At 40.9% G+C, this 25,927-nt stretch overlaps 1 protein-coding gene across 2 annotated transcripts in view; it reads right to left on the reverse strand.

The window, feature by feature from the left end:
- Positions 1–2,511: 2,511 nt before the first annotated feature.
- Positions 2,512–25,927, reverse strand: part of tcf7l1b (transcription factor 7 like 1b) — a 30,581-nt gene continuing 7,165 nt past the window's right edge. The window contains exons 4-12 of one of the 2 annotated variants that reach the window (XM_061278520.1): positions 13,684–13,767; positions 6,778–6,913; positions 6,476–6,578; positions 6,073–6,156; positions 4,703–4,846; positions 4,454–4,616; positions 4,246–4,353; positions 4,104–4,155; positions 2,512–3,676 (exon numbers count right to left, since the gene is read on the reverse strand). In XM_061278520.1, coding sequence (XP_061134504.1) covers positions 3,195–3,676; positions 4,104–4,155; positions 4,246–4,353; positions 4,454–4,616; positions 4,703–4,846; positions 6,073–6,156; positions 6,476–6,578; positions 6,778–6,913; positions 13,684–13,767 — 1,356 coding nt within the window. In that variant the 3' untranslated portion in view covers positions 2,512–3,194. The remainder of the gene's footprint in view (positions 3,677–4,103; positions 4,156–4,245; positions 4,354–4,453; positions 4,617–4,702; positions 4,847–6,072; positions 6,157–6,475; positions 6,579–6,777; positions 6,914–13,683; positions 13,768–25,927) is intronic. The other variant, XM_061278521.1, reaches the window with a different exon arrangement.

A 25,927-nucleotide genomic window follows, 5' to 3' on the forward strand; every position in this document is an offset into this window, starting at 1 on the left:
GAAGGCCATTTATTCATCCCATTGCTAGACCAAGGGAGAGTGGATGCACATAATGAAAAATGATGTGGTGGGGTACTCCCTGGATTGATCGCTAACATACAATAGAGCCCACATAGACAACTATTCACACCTAGAATGGACAATTTAGAATCTTCACTTGACCTACCATGCATGTTTTTGGAGTGTGGGAGAAAACTATTGTACCTGGATGAAGGTCAGAGCCCGGATTCAAACCCACAACCTCAGAACGAAAAGATGAATGTAATCACTATTGCCAAAAGATTGCCAGAGAATGATGAAAAATGACTGCTTGTGATGCATTTCCCTGTCTTGTTTCTACAGCAATCTGCACAGCATAACTGTTTTATTCAATAATTTATATTCCTGTTAGTATTTGATGGAAGGAGACACACACTGTATGGGCTAAAAAATAAAATAATATTTTAGGCATATTCAAGTGATACAAGATAACATGAAAAATTATTCAAGTTTCCCACTCAATACCTTTAAGGCATCCTATAAATACATGCATGCTAGAGTAATAGTAAGAAATGAGATAAGATCCATCTTCTAATGTTAATTTAAGGTCTTTTACATCTCAGCATGGTGTCAGGGATCTTGGGTCTTGCAATGAATATGTCTTAATTGTGCTATTTGACATTTGAAAAGTCCAATAATCCCTCTCATTCTTGACAAACATTAGCATTTCCATCTATGAGGTCAAATCAGTATGAATAATACATTAACAAGGTTCTTAAGCTCACTACCAGCCATACGTAGCTCCACAGAGGCAGAAGCCGAGTCTAGCTAAGCACAGAGATGCTCACAGTAAAAGATCAACTCATGGTATTTGAAAAGGGATGTGTTGACTTGATGAAGATCAATTTATGACCAATTTATGCAGAAATATGTGTGAATTTCATAGGGTTCACATATTTTTTCTTGCACATTAAATTAAAAAAAAAACAATGTCTGTCAGTTCTTTTAGTATCAAATAGTGCTCCGAACTACAACGGCTACAGTGAATATGTTGCAAAACACCTTTCTGACCAGATTAAGCAGTTACATTGATGCAGCTCTTATATTGAGTTTCTTTCACTTGTGCTGTTTTCGCCAATGTTATTACCTTTGAGATGATGAACAGTCTGAGATAAGCGGCATATTTTGAGTTCCTTCTTATAATATCATAATAAGGGTACCTCCGGCTTAGTCGACTCCATGTGTGGCCTTGGGGAGACATGAGTTGCTGACTGTTTTGAAAACTCGTTACCTATGATTTAAGTGACACATTGTGAGGTTTGAGTGACAGGCTTAGGGTCAGCTGCTGTGGCATCACGTTTCGGCCTTGAATAAAAGATTGCAAAAACATGTTGGATTTTTTTTTATGGCTGCTATTTGTTTATAACTAAACAAAGATTTGATTTTTTTTTTATCAGTAGTAACTGATATCATATCTAATCTAATACAAGAGCTGTGTTAATCAAATATACGTTTAAATGAACAATGTTCTGTTTTAATTGACATTTTTTACTATTAATTTCAACTTTTAATTTAGCAATATGTTCATTATTGTCATTATTGTAAAGCTTTCTGAGAGGTCTTTCTTGTGTATGTGTGACTCTTGTAGGAAACTGACACATTTCACACACTTTCATTATGATATTGTGCAGTTTGACAATTAATATATTTGTAATAGTATATTCTATTCTTTTACAATGCTCTTATTGGATCACATTAGATTGCACAGTTCTCCACTTACAAGCTTGGTGTAGTATTTATCATAACAATCTCTGCTTTCATTGGCAACACATTTATTGGGTCGATTTTCCAGCCATCAAGTACTCCGCTCGATGTTACTGATGTATCTAAGCAAAGATGTTGGGGGGGCATCAGTGTTTGTCCAGGTCAGTCCCCACACTTCAACATAATTGGCCCATCTCTGGCATAACGCTTCATCTCCAAAGGCACCAAAAACTGTATCCTACCTTGTGTGTTTTTCACTAATTGAAATGCCTAATGAGGTCCCAAGGGCTCCAACCCATTACCTCTGAATTAATTAAAGCCTAAGCTGCTTGCCAAATGGTGAATAAAGATGCAGTAAAAGTGCAAGAGGAAAAGAGATCCCAGGCAGGTTTCACTGTGCTGGGTTGACCTCCTTTTTTGTCATTGATATGGGACACTATATGTTGAGAATGAGCAGATGTTCATTATTATTTTATTTGTGTTTACTTCAGGCTTAGGTTTTTGTCAGCCTGGTGCGGGTTCTCATTATCCAATGTGATTTGCCTAATTGTGCTTTATTAAACATTAAACCTTGTGGCAGCTTCAGCAGGATTTGTATTTCCAGTTTCAAACAAACAATATTGTTCTAGACCATAATTTAAGTGTGAGTTTCATAAAACACTTCTAAATAAAGCTTTTATTGTGGTCACGAGAGTATTAATCATTCATGATCACAGTATTAAAATCAATTTTATGAAACGCATCGACTAAAATGAGAAACAGGAAACATTTTCTGTAAGAAACAATTTCAAATGTTTATTTAACATGTCAAAGAAGGGGCACACACGTGAATTGAAAACAGGGCTGCAAAATAATTGGCCAGCTCAAGAACAAAACAATGCTAACATTAATCAGATTTTGGCTACAAAGAATATGTGTTTTTGTTCGATTTTTGTTTTTATAAAGAAACTCTATGTACATTGGTTCTTTTATACAAGAGGTTTGTTGGATAAATGCATCAAAACGAAAGCGGTTCTGCAGTGAACTTTACAAAAAATACATTTTATTTCTTTAAGGGATCTAGAAAAGGAGACAGTCAAATATTGACCAATATTTCTTCCTTTTCTTTATTTAGAAAAAAGGTTGCTTTACTACCTATCTTAAAGAGAAGCAATATACAGCTTAAAGAGGAAGTTAACCCCCCAAAATTCTTCACAATAATGTACATGCCCCCACTCGTCTGAACACGGCATTCTGATTTATATTGTATTAGTGGAATATGAGTTAAGCAGCAAAATTCATCCGTTTTTATTCCTCTCAAAACAGGTGGATTTTGCCTGTTTAATTCATATTCCACAAACAAAACATTGATAAGAAGATCCTGTTTGGAGTAGATGGGCTGCACATAACATTATTACAAAAATGGTGTTGACTTCCTCTTTAAAAATGGTAGAAAATGTGTTTTTGCAGATTTATTCAGTTGGTTTGGTAACCAAGGACAATGGCTGCGATTGGAACAGGGCATGGTGGGGGTGAAGGGCTGCCTGATGGAAAGGCGAGGGGGGTGAGAGCATGGATGGATGCAGAGATGTGTAGGGGATCGGCCGGGTCAGAATGGGTGTAGTCGAGTGGCTACCGGATGTACCGATTGGGATGGAAATGGTCGGCTGTGAGGAAGAAGAGGAGGAGGAGGAGGAGGAGGCGGAAGATGATCCTCCCGAAGCTTTTCCAAGTACAGAGAAGTGGTGGTGCATGCGCCCCTCTGGTTTGGTGGTGAGCGATAGCGGCTGGGCCTGCTCTGAGTGAGTGGCTGCAGGAGCGGCCGGGGAGGCCAGCGCTGCGGAGGGGGTGGCCGGTGAATCCAACATGCTTCCGTGGGAAGATGCCGGGCTGTCGCACATCTTCTCTGAAGGCAGGTACTGAACGCACTGTTTCTTGCTTCTTATTGAGAAGTCTGACAAACACAAAGGAGAGATGGAAGCATTTGAATAATGGATCTGACGCTGGCTTGAAAGCGTCCCTCAATGCCGCCGGGGACAGAAGTCAACGAGTGATTATTAAAACAGTGGGGATGGAAGCAATGAAATGTTCACCTTGCAAAGTGAAAAATGTTAAATACTCAACGGGTTCACATGAATGGTTTGAAAAAGCATGATACACTCAAATGTAGAGGGGCCCTTAGAGTTTAGGCAACTTATATTTGTTGTACAACAGCAGACGTACCTGCCACTATTGGCACTGTACCTCATAAGCTGCTTGTCAAAGTATAGATTGAAGAAGGTAGTGTTAGAGAAGAAAATTGACAAAACAAAAGTATATACAGAGTATTCATTGCACTTGAGCTTTGTTACATAGGGAACTATAAGTGAGAGATTCATTACCTTCTGGTTTAGACTCTGGTTTATTGTCCCTCTTCCTCTTTTTCCGTTTTCCCTGCACAGATAAAAAAAAAAAAAAGGGTTTAATGTGCACGGCTCCACTTTGATTAAAAACAATGAGATCATATGAAATTGTCCTACTCACGTAGTTATCTCGTGCTGACCATCCAGGGTAGAGCTGGGAGTGCAGTTGCCGCTCTTTTCTAGCCAGCTCGTAGTATTTGGCTTGTTCCTCTCTTGACAGGGAATGCCACTGTGGAGAAAAACAGGAAAATACAGACTTCAAAGGTTTAGTCAAACATCCCAGCGGACAAAAGATTAAACACATACTACCTCTGTCGTGGGCCACTTACCCGTCTTCCGAGGATCTGGTTGATGGCAGCACTCTCCTTCAGAGTGCACTCTGCCACTACTTTGGCTCTCATCTCCTTCATATACAACATGAAAGCATTCAGAGGCTTTTTGATATGAGGCTTCTTGTCCTCTTCTTTCTTGGGAGGGATGGGAGATTTCCTGCTGATCCGAGAGGTTGGAGAGATGATGTTACTAAAGTTGATTGCTACAGCAAAAGGATTTCAATTCGGAAAGCTAGTTCATCTTACGCGTGCATTGATGGCGTGGTGTTGTCACTGTTGGGCTCTTGCTTGATGGCCGGCGACACAATGGCAGGATGGGGAATGCCGGTCTGGTGGAGGCTGTGTTGTGGAGGAGTCACCATGTGAGGGGAGAAACGACTGGACACCAAGCTAGGGACAAAAAGGGGAGGGGAGTCAAACAAAACAAAAAAAGTCCATGAACTCCACATTGAGAGATTGCACCGTCTCGACTTTGAAACTCACGTCTGTCTAGACGACAATCATACAGTTACATGGTTGCTTTTTTGTTCAAATAAAGACTTTTTCAAAAGACCCTTTTATTCAGCAATAGCCGGAGAAAGCAGTGTGCTGCTTGCTACCATGGTCACAGCATGGCCATGACACCTGAAACCACTTTCCTTGCCACGTTCCAGACCAGGGAGAGTGTTCTTTTAACGACCTTCCACAAAGAACAGAACACCTTTTTAAAGTATCTTTCACTTTTTCTCAACGCTTTATACAATGAATCTCTGTGGGAGAAATTAAGCACCATGACCCAACTATCACGAGGGCCTGTTAGATTGGACAATTCCTCGGTTTTAAGTCTTTTAGTAAAGTTGCATGTATCATGGCAGACACTACAATGAAGCCTTGTTTCCCTCCTTAGTTGGATGCAGAATCAGCAGCTTTTCTTTAAAATGCATACTGACTGAGTCAGCTTTAGCCTAAATATGGAGGTTGATTCAGTGGTTTGGAAGAGATCTGGTGAAATTCACGATTTGACAAAATAAGAATTGTATACTCATGTACTGTTTAAGTAAATTATATACTGTGCCAAGATATGCTGTATAATACTGCAATACCGCACAAAATAACTCGTAGTCGGGTTTTTTTTATTTTTATAATGACTGAGCCATGGTTTTCTCACTATGAGTGCTTCTTTGACCGAGGCCACATATTCTTCAGAAACCAGCACAATACATGTCTACCATATTTAGGGCTGTTGCATCATTGGGTAATTTGGTGGCAGAAAGTCGTCTGTGCTCGGTGAAAAAAAAAGCAGCCGCACCTATTAATTTTGTCGTTGTTCAGTTACAAATAAAACATTAAAAAAATATAATTAAGGTTTCTAATATTACTATAGTAGGAGTTTTCAGTTTCTTCGGAGCCATTGCGAGGGATAATTTGAGTAAAAAAAATAAAGATAACTGCAATATGTGTCATATTGAGCCAATGATGTTTCCGTGGCACAAGGAAAAGTACAACTAAGACTTACAGATCCAGGCTGAGACTGACCAAGAACCAAAAATAGTTTGTGAACCAATTGTTTATCAAAACCCTAAATCATCAACCAAATGATGGGAAAGTGGAAGTGTTGCTGAACTTGGGTCACTCACCTGGACATGGAGGCATTCATAGCTAGTGCTGGATAGGGGTGACGGAATCCTCCAGGAGGGATGGAGTACATGTGTTGGCCCTGCCTGGGAGATAGGAGAATGTGAGGGAAATGTGAGGTGGATCAGTGAGGGAAATGTGAGGTGGATCACACACAGCTGACAGCAAGCCTAGCAGAACTAATCCCCTACTCATCAACTGAGATCCCCTGCTTGTGGAAAAGCACCATAGCAAATGATTCCTTGATTCCTAGAATATTTCAGAATTGTTCCTATTTTTCTGTGAGTAACCGATAACTCATCACAAGTATTTAGAGTCTAAAGCACTTTTTATGATTCATTGTAGCACAAGATAAATATTGCACTTAAGTTTCTGTTAGTTTTTTTAGAGTGGTAAAAAACTTACTGTGGCATAAGCCAGCCTAACGGGTGGGCAATAGAACCAACTGCACCAGGAGACAAGGGGTAGTATGGAGACAGTTCTGATGGGTGAGGTGTCCGAGGAATACCTATACATGTCACAAACAAAAAAAAAACGTTGAAAATGAGCGCAGAGCATACTTTAGTTGCCTAAGTGAGACATTATTCTCAAACAGAATTTAATGCATGGAAAAACTACGCATGGTAGTAGAATTGACAATGGATTCCAACAATAACTACTTACTAATTAACCAATGAATTACATTACTTTCATTCATGATGAATTACCTGTCTTTGGGTCAAGTATTTCCGGAGAGAGGTGTGACGGTGGCGTGCCAGGCGAGAAGTGATCATTGCTGTATGTGATGAGGGGTGTCAGCGGGTGAACATGGTGGGCATGCTGCACCACTGGAACTTTATTTGACTGTTGATTGAAGAAAAAAAAAAAAAGAATAGACAACGTTTAGGAGGTGATCACTGGCTAGGGTAATATTTATGCTTCTCCACAAAACATTTCACCAGTGTACTATTGTTTAATCAAAGGAATAGGCCTTCATTTGTGAAAGGCCTTCATGCTCAGCATGCGTATACTCTGACCGTTCCTCTGATGCAATCTGGATCAGGACCAAAGAACACTTAAAGAGCCTTGCAGACGCATGCCAAGACCATTACAGTCATTTAGCAAAGGAAAGAACTGTTTGTTCAGTCCAACTAGAAAAACAACAGCATCACCGTGTCCAAATGTCACACTGGTAACCCACAATCAGGCTAAAGTAAACTTAATGCCGGTAAACAACTGGAGACATCATCTCCCACTCAGTCTGACGGCAGTAAGTTGACGGACATGTGGGAAATCGACACAAATGGTTGGATTACACTGGCACACTGTGCTACGTATGACCCTAATCTCACAAAAACACTCCAAGTTCCTCGTGGAGAACTGCAAATCCTGAGATAAAACCTGCCTTTTCTAGAGCATGGTTCTTTTTAGCACAAACGTTGCATTACAATAAAAAATGGGCATTTTTCTATAAAGATTCTGACCAGCGTTGGCACTCCAAATGAGGATGAAGCTAATAACAACCAGTCTCTACTTTCATTAGGCAACGCTCAGCCTAGCAGTCATTTCCCTCTGGCTGCCTGCTGAATAGAGCACTTGTTGGCTCAACTTGTCACATGGGAGGGTCAAGGGGTGGGGAGGGGGGTGGGTGGAGGGGGGGTCTAGGGGGGGAGAAAAGAGTCTTGTTCATCCAGACTAACCTTTCTTCAATATCCCTCCCCACCCCCTTCCCAACCTCTCGTCTCTCCAACGTGGTCTGGAAGGGAACAAGGTTTGCATTGAACCATTTGTACACGCTCTTACTTCACGCTGCTTCGAATTGTTCCAAATCTCAGCCACGCCATTTTTTTTCCTGCCTTTTTTAAAGAGGGCCCTGCCGTTTCCTCCTTTTAAATCTTAAACAAATTGGTTTCTGCAATGTCTGAAGGATACATTGATTCTGGTGATGCCAGATGGAGAAAGGAAAATATTTGCTGTTGTTCAACATGGCTATATTAAGCTCACTTTGCTCAAGGATTTTTCAGTTTCCCCAGACCCAAAGCATTTAAGGGCAACGTTTACTTACTGAAAACATTTTTACCCCCTAAAACTAAGAGGAAGCTTTGATGAAGCTTCAAGACAGAATTATTGTGGACTTGCTTGGTTGGAATCCCAGGTTCCCACATGTCATGTATATTTGAGTTGTGCTTTGTTGTTCTACTTGTGTACGCTATGCTGGAAATTTCCCTATATTGTGAGGGCTGTTTGAGACCTCTAGACCTGAGTGCCAACACATTTTGGGAAGCAGTTCAGTGAGAATTTGAAATGCTGCCTATTAATAATTCATTGGCTGGAATACGCCAATACTGTGCTCTAAACATATCTTGGAGTTTGAAAGCACGACTTTCAACTGCAAACTGCCTTTGAGTTCAGCTTGACAAAATGACCAGTTTTTTATACATGAATTCAATATATTTCCATCTAAACTTAGCATTGGTACAACAACAATAAAAGCAGGATTAATGACTTAATCATAGCTCAAACCTTAACAATGATGGCTTAATTGACTTTATTTGTGCAAAGTACAAATTAATAATACTTCAGCTTCATATAGCAGTACTCATGACCCACATGCAAAGTGTACTAAGGAAACCACATGTAACACGAGCTGTGTTTTACCTCTAAACAACATCTACATGGTAGGACACATAACAAACAACCTGGAACCAGATGGTATTGACAATGGCAGATAAAAACCATGCTCTTTACATAGACGTGCTTTCTACAAACAAGATCGCAGTGGTGCATACCTCTAAGCTAGTGTTTAAAAACAGCAAGGACTAGTCTTGTAGTGATAGTAACGGGAAGTTTTAATAGGGGGAAAAAAAGCAAACAGAAAAGGAGCCAGTGCAGAGAAAATCTATGTGTCTCAACCTGAGAAGTTCTGACGCTTAACTAAAAAGGCCTAGGTGGCAGTACCTCGCTTGGCTGTCCAAGTTGGAATGGCGCTAAGAAAAGCACAGTCCTTCGTCGATGTGGGTGGAGGGGTGGATTTCATTCAAGCAAACATGTTTTTGGATCCTGCACATCTGAATTGAATTACTAGGCAAACACCCGATGGGGAAGAGAGCTTAGAACAAACTGAATAACCCTGGAGCTTTGTGTGTCTTTATGCTTGGCGATTCTGGGTGGGAGGCTCAGAGGCCTTTCAAAACTCCAGGAAAGACAGGGTGAAAAGAATGCCTGGCATGCTGAGCAATCCAAGCCTTGTTTGTCAACGCCAACAGGAAGCGGACGTGAGCGGGAGACCGACCGTGTCCTATGTCTTTAAAATCAACCGCTACAAATACTGCCATTCGTCAAAGACAACGCGTGTTTTACGTCTGGTCATTGCCTCGGAAAAGGTCAATGGCAGCAATATTCCAGGGTTAGAATAATAAAGAGCAGAGTGGCATCATATTACTGCAGTCGCCAACTCGTGGTGTGAAAATCAGCAAGGGTCATTAAATTAAGAGGGGCACGCACAATCAGCACAGCATCTGCGGGACATTAATCATCTCAATTTCTTTGCCTAATACATTCCATATTAACAAATATTAACAAGTATTCTGCATAGGTTTTAACTTGAAAAAAACACATATATAATTTCGACTCGAATACAATAGCCGGGTCCTTCCCTTTTTATGTGGGATAATAACAGTAAACTAAAGATCAGTATTCAGTTAATTTCTGCTAATGTCTTTGATTTCATGAGGAATCCCATTTTTTTCTACCCTGAATTAAGCAAGTCGAGAAATTCTCCACAGAACTGTTGAAAGTGTGTTACATAACACTTTAATAATAATTAGATAATCAATCAGATATTGTTTTGTTTAAATTGTCTACGTCCCTAGAATCTTAACCTTTCAACAGTAGATATTCTCAAATTTGTGTAATTTTGTAAATGTCCTAGTTTTGACCATAGGAAGAGAAATTAAAATGTGGTTCTATTTATTTATTTTCAAATTCAATTTACAAACCTGATTCAATTATTTATAAAATATTTGTTAATTGCAGACCTCATTATAAAAATAAAAATCTGTCAATAATAAAAGTAATCATAATCTGTCTAATTTTATAACTTTTCTGTCTGGACACTCAAATACACTTTACACTACGTTAAAAATGAAACAAAGAGTCCATGCTGTGGTCAGAACACAGAGATGGACGGGACGCTGTCCAGCAGAGCAGTGGCTGGAGGTCCGCTGAGGCTGCTACAGTTGAATGGGAAAATTGGAGCAGGCTAAACCGACATGGCAGGTGGAAAAGAGTCAAAGGTGCAGCAGGATAACCACAACGTAGTAGAGAATCACTCGTCTGTGCCACCAGAATGGAGGTTGATGAGAGCTAGCCAGCTTTCTGGCAAGGAACACGAGCCAGTGAAAGCTAACCACACCGACAAGTGAAAACCTGCCCGGGTTGCATCTTAAGCCACAGTTAAAAACTCATTTAGAATTAATCACACTTCTTAAATTATAGTTGAGCCTAAAGAATATGCAAATGCAGATAGGCATAGACGACATCAGAGGACCGCTACTCTTGACTGTATCACTTCATTACTTGAAGTAATTACGAACTAAATGACTTATGACGTGTTGACAGGACGAACCATGTCTCTTACTGGTATTTGGCACTTGTAAAAGCAATAACAATAAATCAATTCTTGCATCAATGTCAAGCTATTTGATCTGATAAGCATCTGGAGGTCAGATACAGGTCAGTTTTACATCATTGAAGAGCCGCATCTTCCACTACTCGAGTATAACAGCAGAGGGCACCGACAAAGAGGAGAGGCCTTTTATACGAAAGACTCCAAGTACCATGACCTCAATGTACACCCAAATCAATGTGTTTTTGAAAATGATGCAGGAGTAATTCATACAGCAGCACCTCGACTCTTCAAGTCCACTGATTGGATAACAAGTTCCCTGTACTGCATCACCTGGCCCTGCGGCACATTTGATGGATTATTCATAAAGAAGCAGCCAGTTGAACACAAAGACATATGAGGACTTTTGGGGTTTGCACGTTGTTTGCCTAGCGCCTGTCTCGTAGAAACACGATTCCCTTTAGCCCGGTCTTCCCATTGCTAGCGTTCCGACCAAATGCAATACTCGCTGAATGCTAAACAAACCTGTCTATTGAATAATTGAGGATCTCAGGCCAAAGGAGGTTTTGATTTGCATAGAGGCCCTATGGACCAAATCTGCATAGTGATAGAACTGGTCTTTCCCTGACATTCCTATCTAGTAATTACTATGATTTGCAATGTACAGTATTACCCCTTGTTGTACCCCGCCAGAATTAGCCCAGTATTATAATTCCAACTAATATTAGACTTGTGACTGAGATGATTCATCAATCATATTTTAAATATAACTTGAATATAAAAACATGTCACGGAATAATTACTGGATTTATTGGCGTACATAGAAGGATAGTCTCTTTTTATGCAAGTAGGTTGAAAAGCTTACACGCTGAGTATCATAATGCATAATAAGTATTGTATTGTATAATATTTTCCAGAAACAATCATTAAGTCCTTTCTAGTAGATTATTAGAAGAAAAAAAAAACAATGCACTGCATGTTAGGGAATGAGTGGAAGTCTGCTTAAGCAGCCCCTACTGATGTATTCTCACTCCCTCCTATCGCTCCCTTTTCGCCCTGGGCAGTAATCCTTGGACCCCTGTGGGTGCCCACCCTTCCCTTTGCTCTCATTAGTGAATAAGTTGGGGGGCACGGGGAGCCTGTAAGCTCGGAGAGACAGCCTGCCGCTACCCTCCTGCATCCACGCTCCTCAGCTGGAGTAATGAGCACATAATCAGCCTTGCTCCTTCTCGGCGGCGAGACACCAGAGGGGAATGTGAGCTCCTGGCCCAGAGTGAGGTGGAAGGACACTTTCACTCAGGGTAAGCACATTTACCACCTTTAGATAAAATGGTCACCAGAAAGGTATGGTGAATGTCTCCTATCTGAGTCCTCGCGACAGAATCTTCAGCAGTTTTCCTAAATTTTCCCTTTCTTTACTTTGCATTAGAGCTAAATTACCAATGTATTCAATTATTGAATTAATGTTAAAAAAATACATACAGCCTTTGATTAGAGGATTAGAGTCAGCAAATATCATTGAATTAAAATAAAATGACAGTCCTTTACCAAATAAAATAATATTTAAATTACACGGCATTATATAGGGTCATTGGTGTGTTGGAGCCCATCCCAGCTTTCATTAGGTGGGAGAGGCGGGCTATACCCTGAACTGGTCATCCGCCAGTCACAGGTCATACCCGTTAGAGTAGAAGATATGGCTTTAAAAATATTGATGTGATAACCAAAACTTTGACTTTTTACTATTTTCTGATTCTTTTCTTAAACTACTCAAAAGCTCTCCAAAAGAACCAAATTGGCATTGTTAATCTCTTTTTGATCGTTCAAAATGAAGTGAGCAGCACACAGTGAAATTGCAAAAGCAGCTAGTGTCAAAGAAAAGTCACCAGGGTCACTGGCAGGTCAGAACATTTTTCTAATAAAATATTAGTCTTTGGTTTCAAGTGAGAGTAAGTAGTCAATGGTGGATTCCCACGGGCCAACAGCACCCAATACAATCGCTTCCCATTGAATGCGCTCAATGAGGACTTTGTCATGTGCATCACTGCGATTATGGAAGGCAGTAAATCGACCACAAACTCAGCAAGCATGTCGCGAAAAGGTATCTGAGGTCAAGCGGCTGAATCACAATCGCTTCTTTACTTAAGTGTGACTCAAGTGGTGGCTGGCATGACCTCTCTATCGATACAATCAGGCAGGTGAGGATGTTGATAGCTGCCAAGAACGTCACGCAAAGTTAAGCAAATTAAAAAGAAAAAAATGTTTTCAGTCCCACATGTCACAGTCCAAACACAAACCAGACGGGTCTGCTGACGCCACGCATCATCTAACTGCAGCGAGACACTACCAGGACTTCAGGTTTACACCTGTGTGGGAAAGTTCAAGACGGGCATGGAGCGTCACACTTGAGAGCTTTACGGAAGCAACTGAGTTATTGCCATTTTGACAGACAAAGAAGTCAGCAGTTTGCCCCTGGGTGCTGCAGCTGTTTAGAACTTTGTGTGGAGCGATGTGAACCAGGAGATTCAAATGCAGACTGTAATTGGAAATAACTGCATTATGGTGATAGTTTGATTAAAGCGTTTACTTTCTTCACTGAAAATGAATTCTTCCTGTAAACCTGCATGATTGGTTTGATAATTTGATTAAAGTTTTCAGGATGTAGCCTGAAGATAACATTTCATTAGTGCCAAGTGTGCAGGAAGGAGTGATTTTTAGAGAATCTATACATACTCACACAGACTTTGGTTTGAGGGATTTTTTTAAATGACCACCACTCCTGCCTGCCCACCCCAAATTTTAAACCTTTTTTTCTACCTTCAGGTCATGAAACTTTTTTTTTTTTGGTCAAACAGAACTCTCTTTATCTCTGACGCACACATCAAGACAAACGCTTCACTATTGTGAAAGATAGGGAATGCTGACTCCAAATGTGATCTCCTATGCAATGAAATATTTCAATTAAGGTGTAAACAGCTGCTGTGTTATAGTGTTTTTGTGCACTCACTAAATGGCCTGGTGTTGGAGAGCGGGAATCTTTGAGTCCTGCAGAGCTGGGGACATCCAGAAGAGGCCATTTCATCTGCAAATACTGTGGAGAAAAGGCAGAGTAGCAGATTGAAGTAACAGCTCAAGGCATACAACAAGACGAGGCAACATTGATAAAAGATTTGTCTGCATGAATGTATTGTGGCTTCAGTTATTTCGACTCAACTTTAGAGTCCACACCTATTATTGAAGTGAAAGTGACTGGTGTCAACAGCAGACTGGTTGATGGCTGTGAAACTGCTGTTTGTCAAGGAAAAACAAGTGGCCAGCTGTGAATGCCCATCGCAGTGCGGGTGAAAGGAGACAGCTGGAAGGAAGCCCCAATAAGAGTGCAACCAAAGGTTGGACTGCAGACTGTCTCAATTGATTTGGCCTTTTGTCCCACCTTCTCTATCCCAATTTTTCACGTTTTCTTTTTTCTTTACAGTTCTCAAAAGATTGTGTAATTATTTGCATTCGGTAGCACTCACCAATTGGTCGCAGAATACCGAGCTGTGTGCTCAAGTTTTTCTCTCTTTTGATTTACAGCACAACGCAACAAGTTCAACATTTTTTTTGTCCTCCAGCAATCGAGTTAGCATGAAGCCAAATTTTGAAAAGCACGTCTCGACCATCTGGTTTATGAATCACTTTAAATGTCGCGTACAGCAGTTTGTCATGCATGCGGGTTTCTTTTTTCATCTTGGGACGATTTCATATTAATTTTGCTCATCCGTGTCCATGTTTAAAAAAAGACTTTTTTTTTTTTTTTGTTGCTTTTGGGAATCTGTGTTTCATGGGCTCTGAATTCCAGCTTGCTGCACCACTGTCATTTATTTACACAGCATTGTCCTAATGGATCCCCATTCACCAGCAGGCTTATCTCCCCTGACAAAAACTGCTGAAGGATGGATTAAATGTGACACTTAATGGCAAGACATGTAAATATATATCTTTTCAAAAATTGGTGCAGGATAAATGATGACAAACAAGCTGGCTGGAGGAGTCATGCTTTCACGTTTGGATTTTTAAAACACCATTCATCACTCCTGTTTGTAAGGAGGAAGGAAGCTTGGATGGCTGTGGGTTAAAAATGGAAAAGACATTATAGCAGAAGGGGAAAAGGGACAAGAGGGGAAAAAAACATTTTCAGGAATGAGTTTGTCGAGCAGGCGGAGGTATTGTTTCCTGACAGCTGGGGTCCAACAGCGTACCCGGCCAGGGGGAAGGGGACCCTTTTTCTCTTGGGAAAAAAAGTGGGGAATTTCTTGACATCAGCCCTCTTCATTTTCACTATTCTGCGCGAGGCTGAATTGTGGCTTCCAACTAATGGGCCCAAGTCCATACAACTGTCAGGAGCCAGTTGCTTTTACTGACTGTGAGCGCACTATTGAAACTTTCTGTCACTGTGTGCATGGTGCCTAATGAATGCTGCACTGTGGGGATAAAATCCAAAACAATGCAGTTTTCTACATATAATCTATGTCAATCATGAGGCCTTCCACAAATGAAACAAGTGCCATTCATTGTGAGCATTTGGTTAAGCCCAGCCCTGCCCACCATGACTCTCCTACCCAATCCATCCACTTTTGACAGCTTTCTGCCAACAATGAGGAACGTGCCCTAAGGCCCCCTTTTTTTTTAACAGCACCTATCCTTCTTTTAATTGCCAGCGCACCCGATGGAGCAATCCACACACTTCCGAGTTGCTTACTGTCACATTAGCTGCTGAGTGTATGATACAAACAGCAGAATGCCACTCACAAACACATGAAAAGGGGGCGTGCGGGCACAGGAGGATGTGAGTCCTTTCAGAAAACTTTTGTCTTTTTTTAGGACATCAGGTTTTTAAGACAGTTTCATTTTTTGACCTATAATAAGCTTGCACAATCAAGATTTTAAAATGTGTTGTTGTTCATTGCTGATTTTTCATTTAAAAAATCCACCTGTTGCTGAATTTAGTTCTTTAGTTGTTATTATTATTATTATTATTATTATTATTATTATTATTATTATTATTATTATTATTATTATTATTATTATTGTTTGCACTAGATAAAGAAGAAACTAGGGCAGATTCTGAATTAGTGCAAAAAAAAAAAAAATCAAGAAAAGTTTACTTGTATCTCCTGCCTTAAAAAACAATATATATAAATTTATTCTCCAGTGTTATTATAAAGTTTAAAACCAGCAGCAAAGCAAACCAATCTAATTTGAAATTAACTAAAACTTAGTCAGCTTCAGTTTACTTTAATACAAGTGGAACGTACTTATGGTCTGCACAAATCTGGTTCAAGCAGCATGAGAGTTGGAAGCACAATTACAAGTGAAAGAAATATGTGGCTAAGTGATGCTCAGCTGATCCATTTTTACAATTCTTTAATTGTCTTCCAGCCTTGCTTGCAGCCTCCAATGCTCAGAATAAACATCAATCAATGTGCTACTTTCACAGGACCCAGATGCAACAAAGGTGGCAAAGACGCTACAGAATTTTTCCAAACTGGAACTGGAACCCTTTGGTTTTTTGAAGAGTGAATATGACATATGCTCTGGGGCGTGTGGCCTGCCAAAGTGGGGTTCTAATTGTTGCACTGCTCTCACAGAGTGCTGGAAAACACAGCCAAGAGTCTTTGTCATCTGTGAAATGTGTGGTTCTATCCTGCAGGCCAACATCACAGTGTGGAAAAGAGACAGATGCCTGGACATTTACTGTCAAACTAAGTCGCATGCTCTGCCAAAGGGACAGAAAAAAAAAACACAACTATACAAGCAACTAACCACACATTTCAGTGGCAGAGCAATAATCATAATTGCCCAGTCAGAAAAACAGAAAATCTTGCAAATTCAATCTAAAATTGTACACAAAAGGACACTCGGAGTCGGGTAACTTTAGCGGCAACGGTCCAATCAGACAAAGTCAAAGAGCAAATAAAAGGGTGAATGTGTGCAAAGGGACGGCTCAGACGAGGCCTCGCGCTTGTGAAATGGCTTCGCCTAACTTGTAGTGAATAGCATAGCAGCAGGAATGCCTCGGCGGATCGCTCCGGCAGATAATGTCAATCACCTACTGTGTGGAGAACCCCTCCCCATTGTTTTCTTTTAGCCCCCAACAGCAAACAAATGGGCCACACAGCTTGCTCTTTTGGCTGAGGTGTTAATTACCGTCCCCTGCCCATATGAACAGCAGCTCCAGACAATAGCCCTGTCAGGCACCGACACAACAGTCCCTCCCTGGTTTGCTCTGCTGATATCACCTGCTTATGCAAGGGGCTATTGACACCTCAACCTGATCTACGCATAAAAAACAATTAAAGCTTTCGGAACAAAGGAACGGCGATAAGTAGCCCCCGCCTTGTCTCCAAGTTTGCATTAAACTCATTGTTTGCCGACATTAGAGGCAATTACATTGACAATACTTAAGCAAACCTCTGTAGTCATTGTGCTAATTAGTGTGTAATTGATGGGGAAACGACAAGCGGCTCAGCTGGTCAGTCCCGCAAAGCCCTATTGGGCCAAAGCAAAATTCTCAATGGCCACCAGACCTTCTTATCCCATCACCACCATGAAGTAATTAGATTAGTGAAGGAGGAAGCCATTTATTAAGACTATCTACAAAGAGGGTACAGAAAGAGAGAAACAACAAGCATATCTAGAAGGCGGAGTAGAAAGTAAGCCTATTCTAAGACATTATTTTGTCTCTTGTACTCTATATGCAGGGTATTGTTGCTCCCCTGCAAAATACACTCAAAAGCAATTGAAAAAAATATTTCAACTACATTTGCCACTTCTGTTAGTTTCTCAAACATAGTCCTTTTTTTTATATTAACCCACAGTTCCATATTGGAGATAGCATCTTGCTAATGCCTACCGCAGTTGAAGTGCCCATTAGCCTACTGAGGAATGAAGTTAAGTGACTATGTCAGGGACACTCCCCCGGTTTGCCGGGCTTCTATTGTGACCCGCTTGGTCGCCCCGCACTCTTATTCACAGCAAGAAAAAAAAGAAAAATAGGTCAAAGGTCAGACGTCCAGAGTGCTGTGGTTTCTATGGTAACATGGCCTATTAAGGCCAGGCTCATTGGCCTCTTAACATGCTCTTGTACACAAAAGAACTATTAGTGCAAAGAGGGAGAGCAGAGAGTGAAGAGTGGAGGCAGCGTCAAGCAAGGTCCTAACAACACAGCTTCAATGTTGTTCCAAGATTTCTAAGATGATTACAACAGAGCCTCCCGCACCTCTGTCGAATGAGATTTCCAGATTAGTTCCGAATATTTTGAGAAAAATCATGTTTGTTGTAATAGTGAACAGCAGTGTCATAGTTCACATTTTGTCCTGCGCAATATGCTAAAAATGTGTGACTGACTCATGCATAATCTGTACATTGTCAAATTGGCCCACAAGCTGATTTTATTTGAAAAGTCCTGGGAGTGAATTTATTGCAGTTTCAGTCATAAAACAGCATGAACAAAACGCAAGGCCAAGATAAACCCACCCCCAAAAGAGCTTCTTTAATATTCTAACCCAGTGAGTTTGAATTTTTGCAAGTCAAGCAGCTTTTGCAGGATTCTTTTTTTTTTCTTCCTTTTTGCATGACACGATCCTGAGTTATTGCTTCCTGTATCCACAGCTTTAGAGCGTTAACTCAGAGCTCGCATGTGCTGCTAGACCGTGTAGCTACTCTACCTAGCTGACTTTCAGTTCATTTTAATGGCACATAATTGGACAAAGAATTTTAACTATGGTTAACGTGATGAATAGGTGAGTTATTGTGCTGGCAGCAGGTCATGTCAAACTAACGGTATAACTAAACACCCCAGAACATCACTACTATGCATCTGGTAGGAGCGAAGCCATCTCATAAAGACAGAGAGGAGGGCGTAAAGCCGTTCAAGTCAATTACAAGAAGTTAGTTACGTGGTTTCTTAAACCTTGGAGATCTGTTTTCAATTGTCACCGGCACCTTTGTTCAGTGTCAGCATGCTCTCGTGTCAAGACTGCATACACCTCCAGTGTCAAAGTTGTCGTCACGTTTTGTATCCTGCGCCATTGTTTGTCCAGTTGCACAGGAACACAACTTTTTTTTATTTTTCAGGGAGTAGGCTTATTTCGTTGAAATTCACAGCCGTAAACGTCTGTGTAATTAACTCACAAGGTGGTTAGCAGCACTCGGCTGGAGTTTTACAGTAAAGCTCGACTTGGAATATATAGTGAGTGCGTACCTTTGGGTCGACGCCAGTGGTGCACAAGTGAGAACCTTTCATTTATAGCTGAGCCCAGACTGATTGATATAATGCAGAATTTCCTGCCTAAGCATTAGAGGTAATGATAAGCCTGCTCACAATGACCCGGGTGAATAGCGCAGCACAATGATTACTCCACAAGCCCCCACCGCCATCTTGCTTTTCTCAGTTGGGGGACAGTTAAGAGATTTTTCATGGCATTTCCTTTAAATACACTTCCTTAAAAAGAGTCGAAGACAACAGACAAGGCATTGAACAAGTTTGAAACAATGAAGTGGCCAGAAGTACGAGTAAGGGAGGCAAAAGATTTTTTTTTAAGTGACTAAATTAAACACATTTGTTTCTGCTCGCACATACCACAAGTCTTATGAAAACAGAGGGCTGATTGTGTTCACTCTCCTAGTCCACCCCCATGCCTCCTTCCCCTCCACTCCTCACCACCACCTAACACCACCCAGCTTCCCCAAGCCACCCCCACCCCCTGTCCCGAATGTGAGCACCCCCCCCTTCCACACATACACACACACACACAGCTGCCTGCAGATGCCTCCTGTGTTTGCTCTGTGAACACGAGCACAAATCTCCAGGCCCACAGACTTCTGGGCCCTGCCTCATCTCACATTTTACTACCTGACATCCCTAACACCCCACTGTTAAACCCACTCTGACTCTCCTGTCTGCCTGATCACCACCTGCACACCAGCTCTGTCCCACTCAAACACACACATGCACGCGCACACACACACACGTGCATTTTTGTACGCCGCAACTATGCTCCGCCACACAGGCCTGTGGGAATTGTGCATTTTAAAATACTTTCACACAGGTGATGGAAAAAGTTATTTAAGAAAATCATAGGGGCTCGAAGCAAAATGTTTTGGTCAAATGCCACCTTCCCAGTCCGAATTAAATTAAACCTATAATAGTAAACAAAATGTTCTGGCTTCAAGTTGTTTGATATACAACTCCATGGTAGTAGCAGGACAAGAAATGTTTCTCACAATATTCATAACATTCATCCTCTCAGTACGAGACAGAACCCGACCTACTGCCGTGACATTCCCCAGGGTTAGCTATGCGTATTGTCAGCAGACTGCAGTGAGAGCTGGAAAGCAGCCAAGCATTTTTTAAATCTCAAACATTTGTCAAAAGTCCCCACTTGCAGTTTGGATTTCCATCATGCTGTGGTATTGAGCATGGAATCATGACCCATTGATATATGGCTGTCCAATTAACTTGGCTTCTTTTAACTTTTTGCAAGACAAACATTTTTCTGTTGTAAGATTATTTAGCTTTTATCATAGTGACAAAAATTCTTTGCAATCTAGGAATAATTGCATGTATGTGTTGGTTTAAGAAAATTCCCCTCATATGCATACTGGCAGATGTCTTCTGGTCAATTAAAAAGAGTTCAATGTTTCACACACTGCGCCAAACCTGACAGTTTCAAGTATATATACAGCTGCTGCTATCGTTCAGTTTTAGCACACTCTAATTAAAACCTTAAGGTGATTATGCTCTTAATATCGGATTTCTGCAGACTTTTTTCAGGAGCGTCCCCTTACAATTACACAGAATCCAGGAATGCAAAGCATGAAAAGGCAACCACTCACATATTGTTATTTTAACATAACAACAACAACAACAGTTTCACTCTCAGGACTTATGAACAGAATGCAAGTAGGAAAGTTTATCTTTCTTGAAGAGCTGTTTCTGAAACCTCAAATCTGTGCCGCCATTTACCGAACTTCTCGGTCCAAACTGCACACTGCTGCAAACAATTAGAGCAAAACCAAGAACTGTAAGTTGCTCTGAGCGAGACACTGGGAAAGAGAGAGCGAGTGAGAGTGAAGGGGGGAGTGACCGGAGGAGGAGAGGGGTGCTTGCGCACAATTACAGCAGGGATTTATGGCCTGAGAAACAATTTATAAATCACAGTGCCTGTGCTAATGTGCTCCAGATTGTTCTCCATGCAGCTGCAATTTTGGTCTGCGTGAAACGGCATAATAAACCTGGCTGGAGGACATGTTTGGGTGGTGGCGGGGCAGGGAAAAGTTGAGATCGTGGGTGGGGGCTGATGAGGGTAAGGTTATGTGCTCCCAAACTTCCAGAGGTGTTTTAAACAAAGGAAACATGAGACCTTTTTTCATTACCCGGTGTGAAAGTTTGCCCGAGAGCCTAAAATGTCGCCTGGCCAAAAAAGACAGAATCCATCTTTGTCTATCAATAAATGTAAAGTACGACGATTAAAACACATTTTCAAAGTTACTATTGGAATGGCACAGTAGCCGGATGGAAAAAAATTCCAGCAAGGGGAAGTGCGACACATTGTGCAGGTTTACACACTTAAGTATCAAGGCCAAAATGGAAAGCAGATTTCTGACCTCACCGTGAAACGCTATCCTTATTACATTGTAACACAAGTGAAATGAATTCTCGATTATAATAAGAAAAGGCAAATGTTGCAAGCTGATCCCTTCATTGTGGGAGAAGGCCGGTGTGGAAGAAGGGATCGGATGTACCGAGGATAGCTTGGGCTTTTGTGGCCACTCAGCCAACTGGCCCTGAACCTTGGCCTCTAACCCTTCACCCTGGGGGGCAAACAAAGCTCTGAGTGACATCTGAAACTAGACACTCTGCGGAGAGAGAGAGAGTGTCTGCTCAGGACTCCAATAACCCCATTAACTCTGCAGGAAAAGATGTGTGGCATTTTACTTTGTTTTTGACACATGTCTACAATGAGGCTGTAAGAAGTGGGCACCCTGACAGGTATTCAATCTTGTTTACTTATAAGCACATCCATCTTGACTGGAGATGAGTCAAATGCTCCAAAATGACACAAAGCAGAGTCAGTGTAAATTGTGAGCGATCCACACATGCCTACAATTAGGGACGATCAATATAAACTCCATCTAATAAGAACAACGTGATACTAATCTTCCCCTTTTAAGTGATCCGCTGGTGCCCCCACCGCGTCAGAAAGGTTCTGCGGACTTATTCCGAGAGCATCGGCGTTAATAAACCGTCAACAAAAACAGAGAAAAGTCGCCGGCATATGTGCGGCCATGTGAATGCGAGCCTTCGTCACTGTAGTATTTAAATCAGGCAAAGAGGGAGGAAGACTGGGCCAAGCATTCTGGAGCTCAGCTGTGAGGCTCTAAGCCGTTGCCCTAGGGTTTTTGTCCTGCCTTTCAGGGCAAGTCTGAGGTAGTCAAAGAACCTATTCATGGCCGGCGCTCCCCCTGCCAACACACCCATACAGCCCCAGTTAAGTCAGCCGAGCGCTATAGAGCCTCCCCATTTCACACGAGAATCAGACCTGCCCCTAAAGCCTGCTTCAGGGATCTCCAATAGCCAACCCCTCCAACTTATTTGACGAATCAAACAAAAGGGCTTCGCGACCCATTCCATGTCATATAAGGTTGATTTTTTTTTTTTCTTGGTGTAGATACTCTAAATTTGAGGCAAAAGCCAGCGACATTTGTAAGGATTTGATGTCCAGCCACAGAAATGGCAAAGGGATTATGTCAACAGAGAGCACTAAGATTGGCCTAATGCTCGAGCTGACAGTACAACCTGAAAACGTCACATGATTAAGTCACCAAACAAAGAAACCTAATCATGCTGATCATCTGAGTTGGGCACAAGGGGAATTTCACTAGTGTCTTATGTCTAAGTAACACAAGGTTCCTCAACCACAGTCATTAGAACTAATCTGGAACATTACCTCAACATTTTAAGGTTCGTGACATACAGATGTGGCACAAACAGTCCATCAGATGTTACTGTGGTTTATTCCTCAAGATTCACAAGTCGGTCTTGAGATAAGGCTGCTACACATTTAGGATGACCTGTGGTTTTGCTCGGCTGTAATCTAATTTAACGCTTGCCAGAACATTGTGACTCCCTAACTACAATTGGTTTATGAGGGTAACTGAGGTAAGTAAGGGGCACTCGGAGGTTGTATTATTGAAAATTCAAAGTTGTAATTTAATGGGACACTTGTATGAAAACAAGAAAACTGGAATCAGCATAATTATAGTCATCGAATAGTCAAGGACAAATACTCCCTCTCAAATGTTAAAAGTTAATCCGTGATTATCTTTTTGACTAATTTGTTACATTTGAGTGATTTAAAAGTTCCAGATTTCACAAATTTACTTCATTTGCCCAAAAATCAATTGAACTATCAAACAGAATGTTTTTCACTTGTGTGTTACAAGCAGAGGAGTAATACAAACTCGGTTATCATGATACTAAAATTCCAACTTTGATACCTGAATAATTTATGTCAAAACCGATACTCATATACTGATACTCAATACCATGGTCAAAACGTAGAACACACACTCACCTATTTGCTACTTTCTTTATCATATCCCATTAATCCGGATACCCTGCTTAATTGTATTTTTTCGTTGGCCCATTCGCCCGCTTGTTTGGTTTTTTTCTTCAGAATATTGTCAATTCTTTGTGGGTTTTCACTTGCCATGCCCTCCCAATAACAAGGGTCCACTGTATACACACAAACACACTGGCACACACACACACACACACACACACACACACACACACTGCCAGTCATATGTTTGGACAGGGTTTCTCATGCTATTGAATGCGAAACCATGTTCAAATTTCTGACTCATGTTATGTTTATATTTATGTAGACAGTACATTTTGTTTACAGTATTTTTAGTGTATACACATTTTTCAAATGTACATGTTATTTTGTGTCTTAATTAAATGAATAAGTAATGAATCAATGCAGCCATTGGGGATAAAAATCTCATGGCAACCCAAAAAACTAATTTTCCGCTCTTTCATAGGTCAAAAAAGGACATGGATTAGTCAAACTTAATCCATGTCATTTTTGGACCTATGGTATGCATAAAAAGCGGAAACTTTGGTTTTTTTTGGTCTATGCGGTTCTTCGATTGCCCGTAATTAGCAATAAAAGCTAAAAGGCTTGCAAAATGAGCGGATCAGCTTTTGACGCCGGTGTGACGTAGATTCGACACTCGTATTCGAATACCTGCCCACTTCTTGATTGCTTTCCCGCCCAACTCGGGGGGGTAAAAAAGCTGACTGAGGGCAGACAACAAAACGGTGCTGCTTGTGTAAATCTAAAACTTTGCATCAGAGTCAGAGTCAGCTTTATTGTCAATTCCTTCATGCCAGCTACCAACCTCAGAGGAGTTTAGGAATGAACTGCATCAATGGATTTGTACTTATCTAATACCACTATACCAATTAACACTTCATCATTAAATTGGATTTTCTTAATACAACTGGGTTGTTACTAATGTAAATTACATGGTCCGGTGGCTTCAAAACAGATTTAACATTATCTACTACAGCACTAAAGCAGATCCTTAAAAAGTCAACACTTTGATAAACTGGTTCCTAATTCTATAACGGTTTAATGCATTGAACCTGACATTGCTATCAATGGATGCTATAAAGTTCCATCAGCACCGCTGGAACAAACTCAGCGGGAAGCGGCAAAAGTGATTTATAGGTTTAACATGAAGAACAGCTGCTCTGCTTGCTGTCAACTACTCTCATCCTGGACGGATATCCATTCACTTCTTAATTTAGTAGGACCAGTACAACCTCACTGATATGATATGAAACACGTACTGTACGACATGGCCTTTAGCCATCCCTCTGTGGATATGAAGCAAGGAGGAGCCTGATAGAAATCTTAGCAGTACTGATGTGACATGTAGTATGTGACTTGATGGCTTCCTGCTGCTTGCTGATTGGGCTGTGAGAGGGAATGGCAAGGCATGGCGCTCTGTGGGAGACAAGTATCCCCCGATAAGTGAGTGCCTCAAGGTCTGGAAGCGGGCCCACTTCAGGATAACAGGCAAGGAATAGTCAGACCCATATCTGCCCCAGTTTCTGCTCCCTCCACCACCATCTTGTCAACAATCTCCCTTGTCTTGCTTGCTCTCTCTCCCTTCTCAACTGCAGCCTGTAGAGCTTAAACTGAAAACAGCTGCTCGAAATACCAGACTGATGAAACCCTGTTTAGAGCATTTTCTTTTTCTTCCTGCTGTACAATCACATTTTATTAGCACGGAGTTAAATGTTTAAGGTACAATTAAGGGGGGGGGGGGGGGGCATTTTTTATGTGACCTCAACTATAGCGTAAGCGCTACATACAGAGTCCAGAGCAGGACACAATATTCCCACAACAACCCCGCAGAAAAACAAATTGAGCCTTTTAAAGAAAGAATATGGTGAAACCCCCTTCTGGTATTTTGTAGATTTTGCGGTGTTATTATTTCTGTATTTTTCCTATTTGTTGCAGCATTGTTTTTAAACAATTTGAATCTCGCACATCAAAAAATACAAAAACATTTGTACCGATTTAGCCAATCAGAGCGTAGCTATTGTTTTATCAGCCGCAAATTGGCGTTTTTTATTTTTTACACTTAAGATGTGGAAGAAATTTTAACACCGATTGAAGAGATTGCTTCAGTGTTTTATTTCAGGTCACAAGAAAGAATAAATGAATAATTATATGTTAATCTTTTGCAGCTTAAGCCTAAGCAAATGTCCTCTTAAATTGTACATTAAAATAATAAATCATAATAAAGTAACTTATTATTATGCAAATCTATCGTACCTCAACATACAAAAATAAATGGTTTGTTCCAGATTGGGTGCTGAATTTCTCAAAAGTAGATTATAGAAATAAATATTACTCTTTCAAAAGTACTGGTGCTGAACATCCCAGACTAAAACATGGGGAAAAAGTGCTGAAAAGTGCAAAAAAACTAATATTTGAACAAAACCCTGTCTATCAGAGCTGCCAAAGATGGGTGGTAACTTTTTTTCTAACCCTCAAATGATTAAATGAAAGTTCTTTTTGATGAACACAAGCTTCTCAGTAAAGTCAGCTGACAGACGGTTTTGCATCTCATCCAGGATTTGAGGTAGCACTCAAGTGTCTCTCACTGTCCACACTTGTGCACAG

Source organism: Syngnathus typhle, linkage group LG5, assembly GCF_033458585.1.
Source record: "Syngnathus typhle isolate RoL2023-S1 ecotype Sweden linkage group LG5, RoL_Styp_1.0, whole genome shotgun sequence".
In the NCBI taxonomy this organism is placed as follows: domain Eukaryota; kingdom Metazoa; phylum Chordata; class Actinopteri; order Syngnathiformes; family Syngnathidae; genus Syngnathus; species Syngnathus typhle.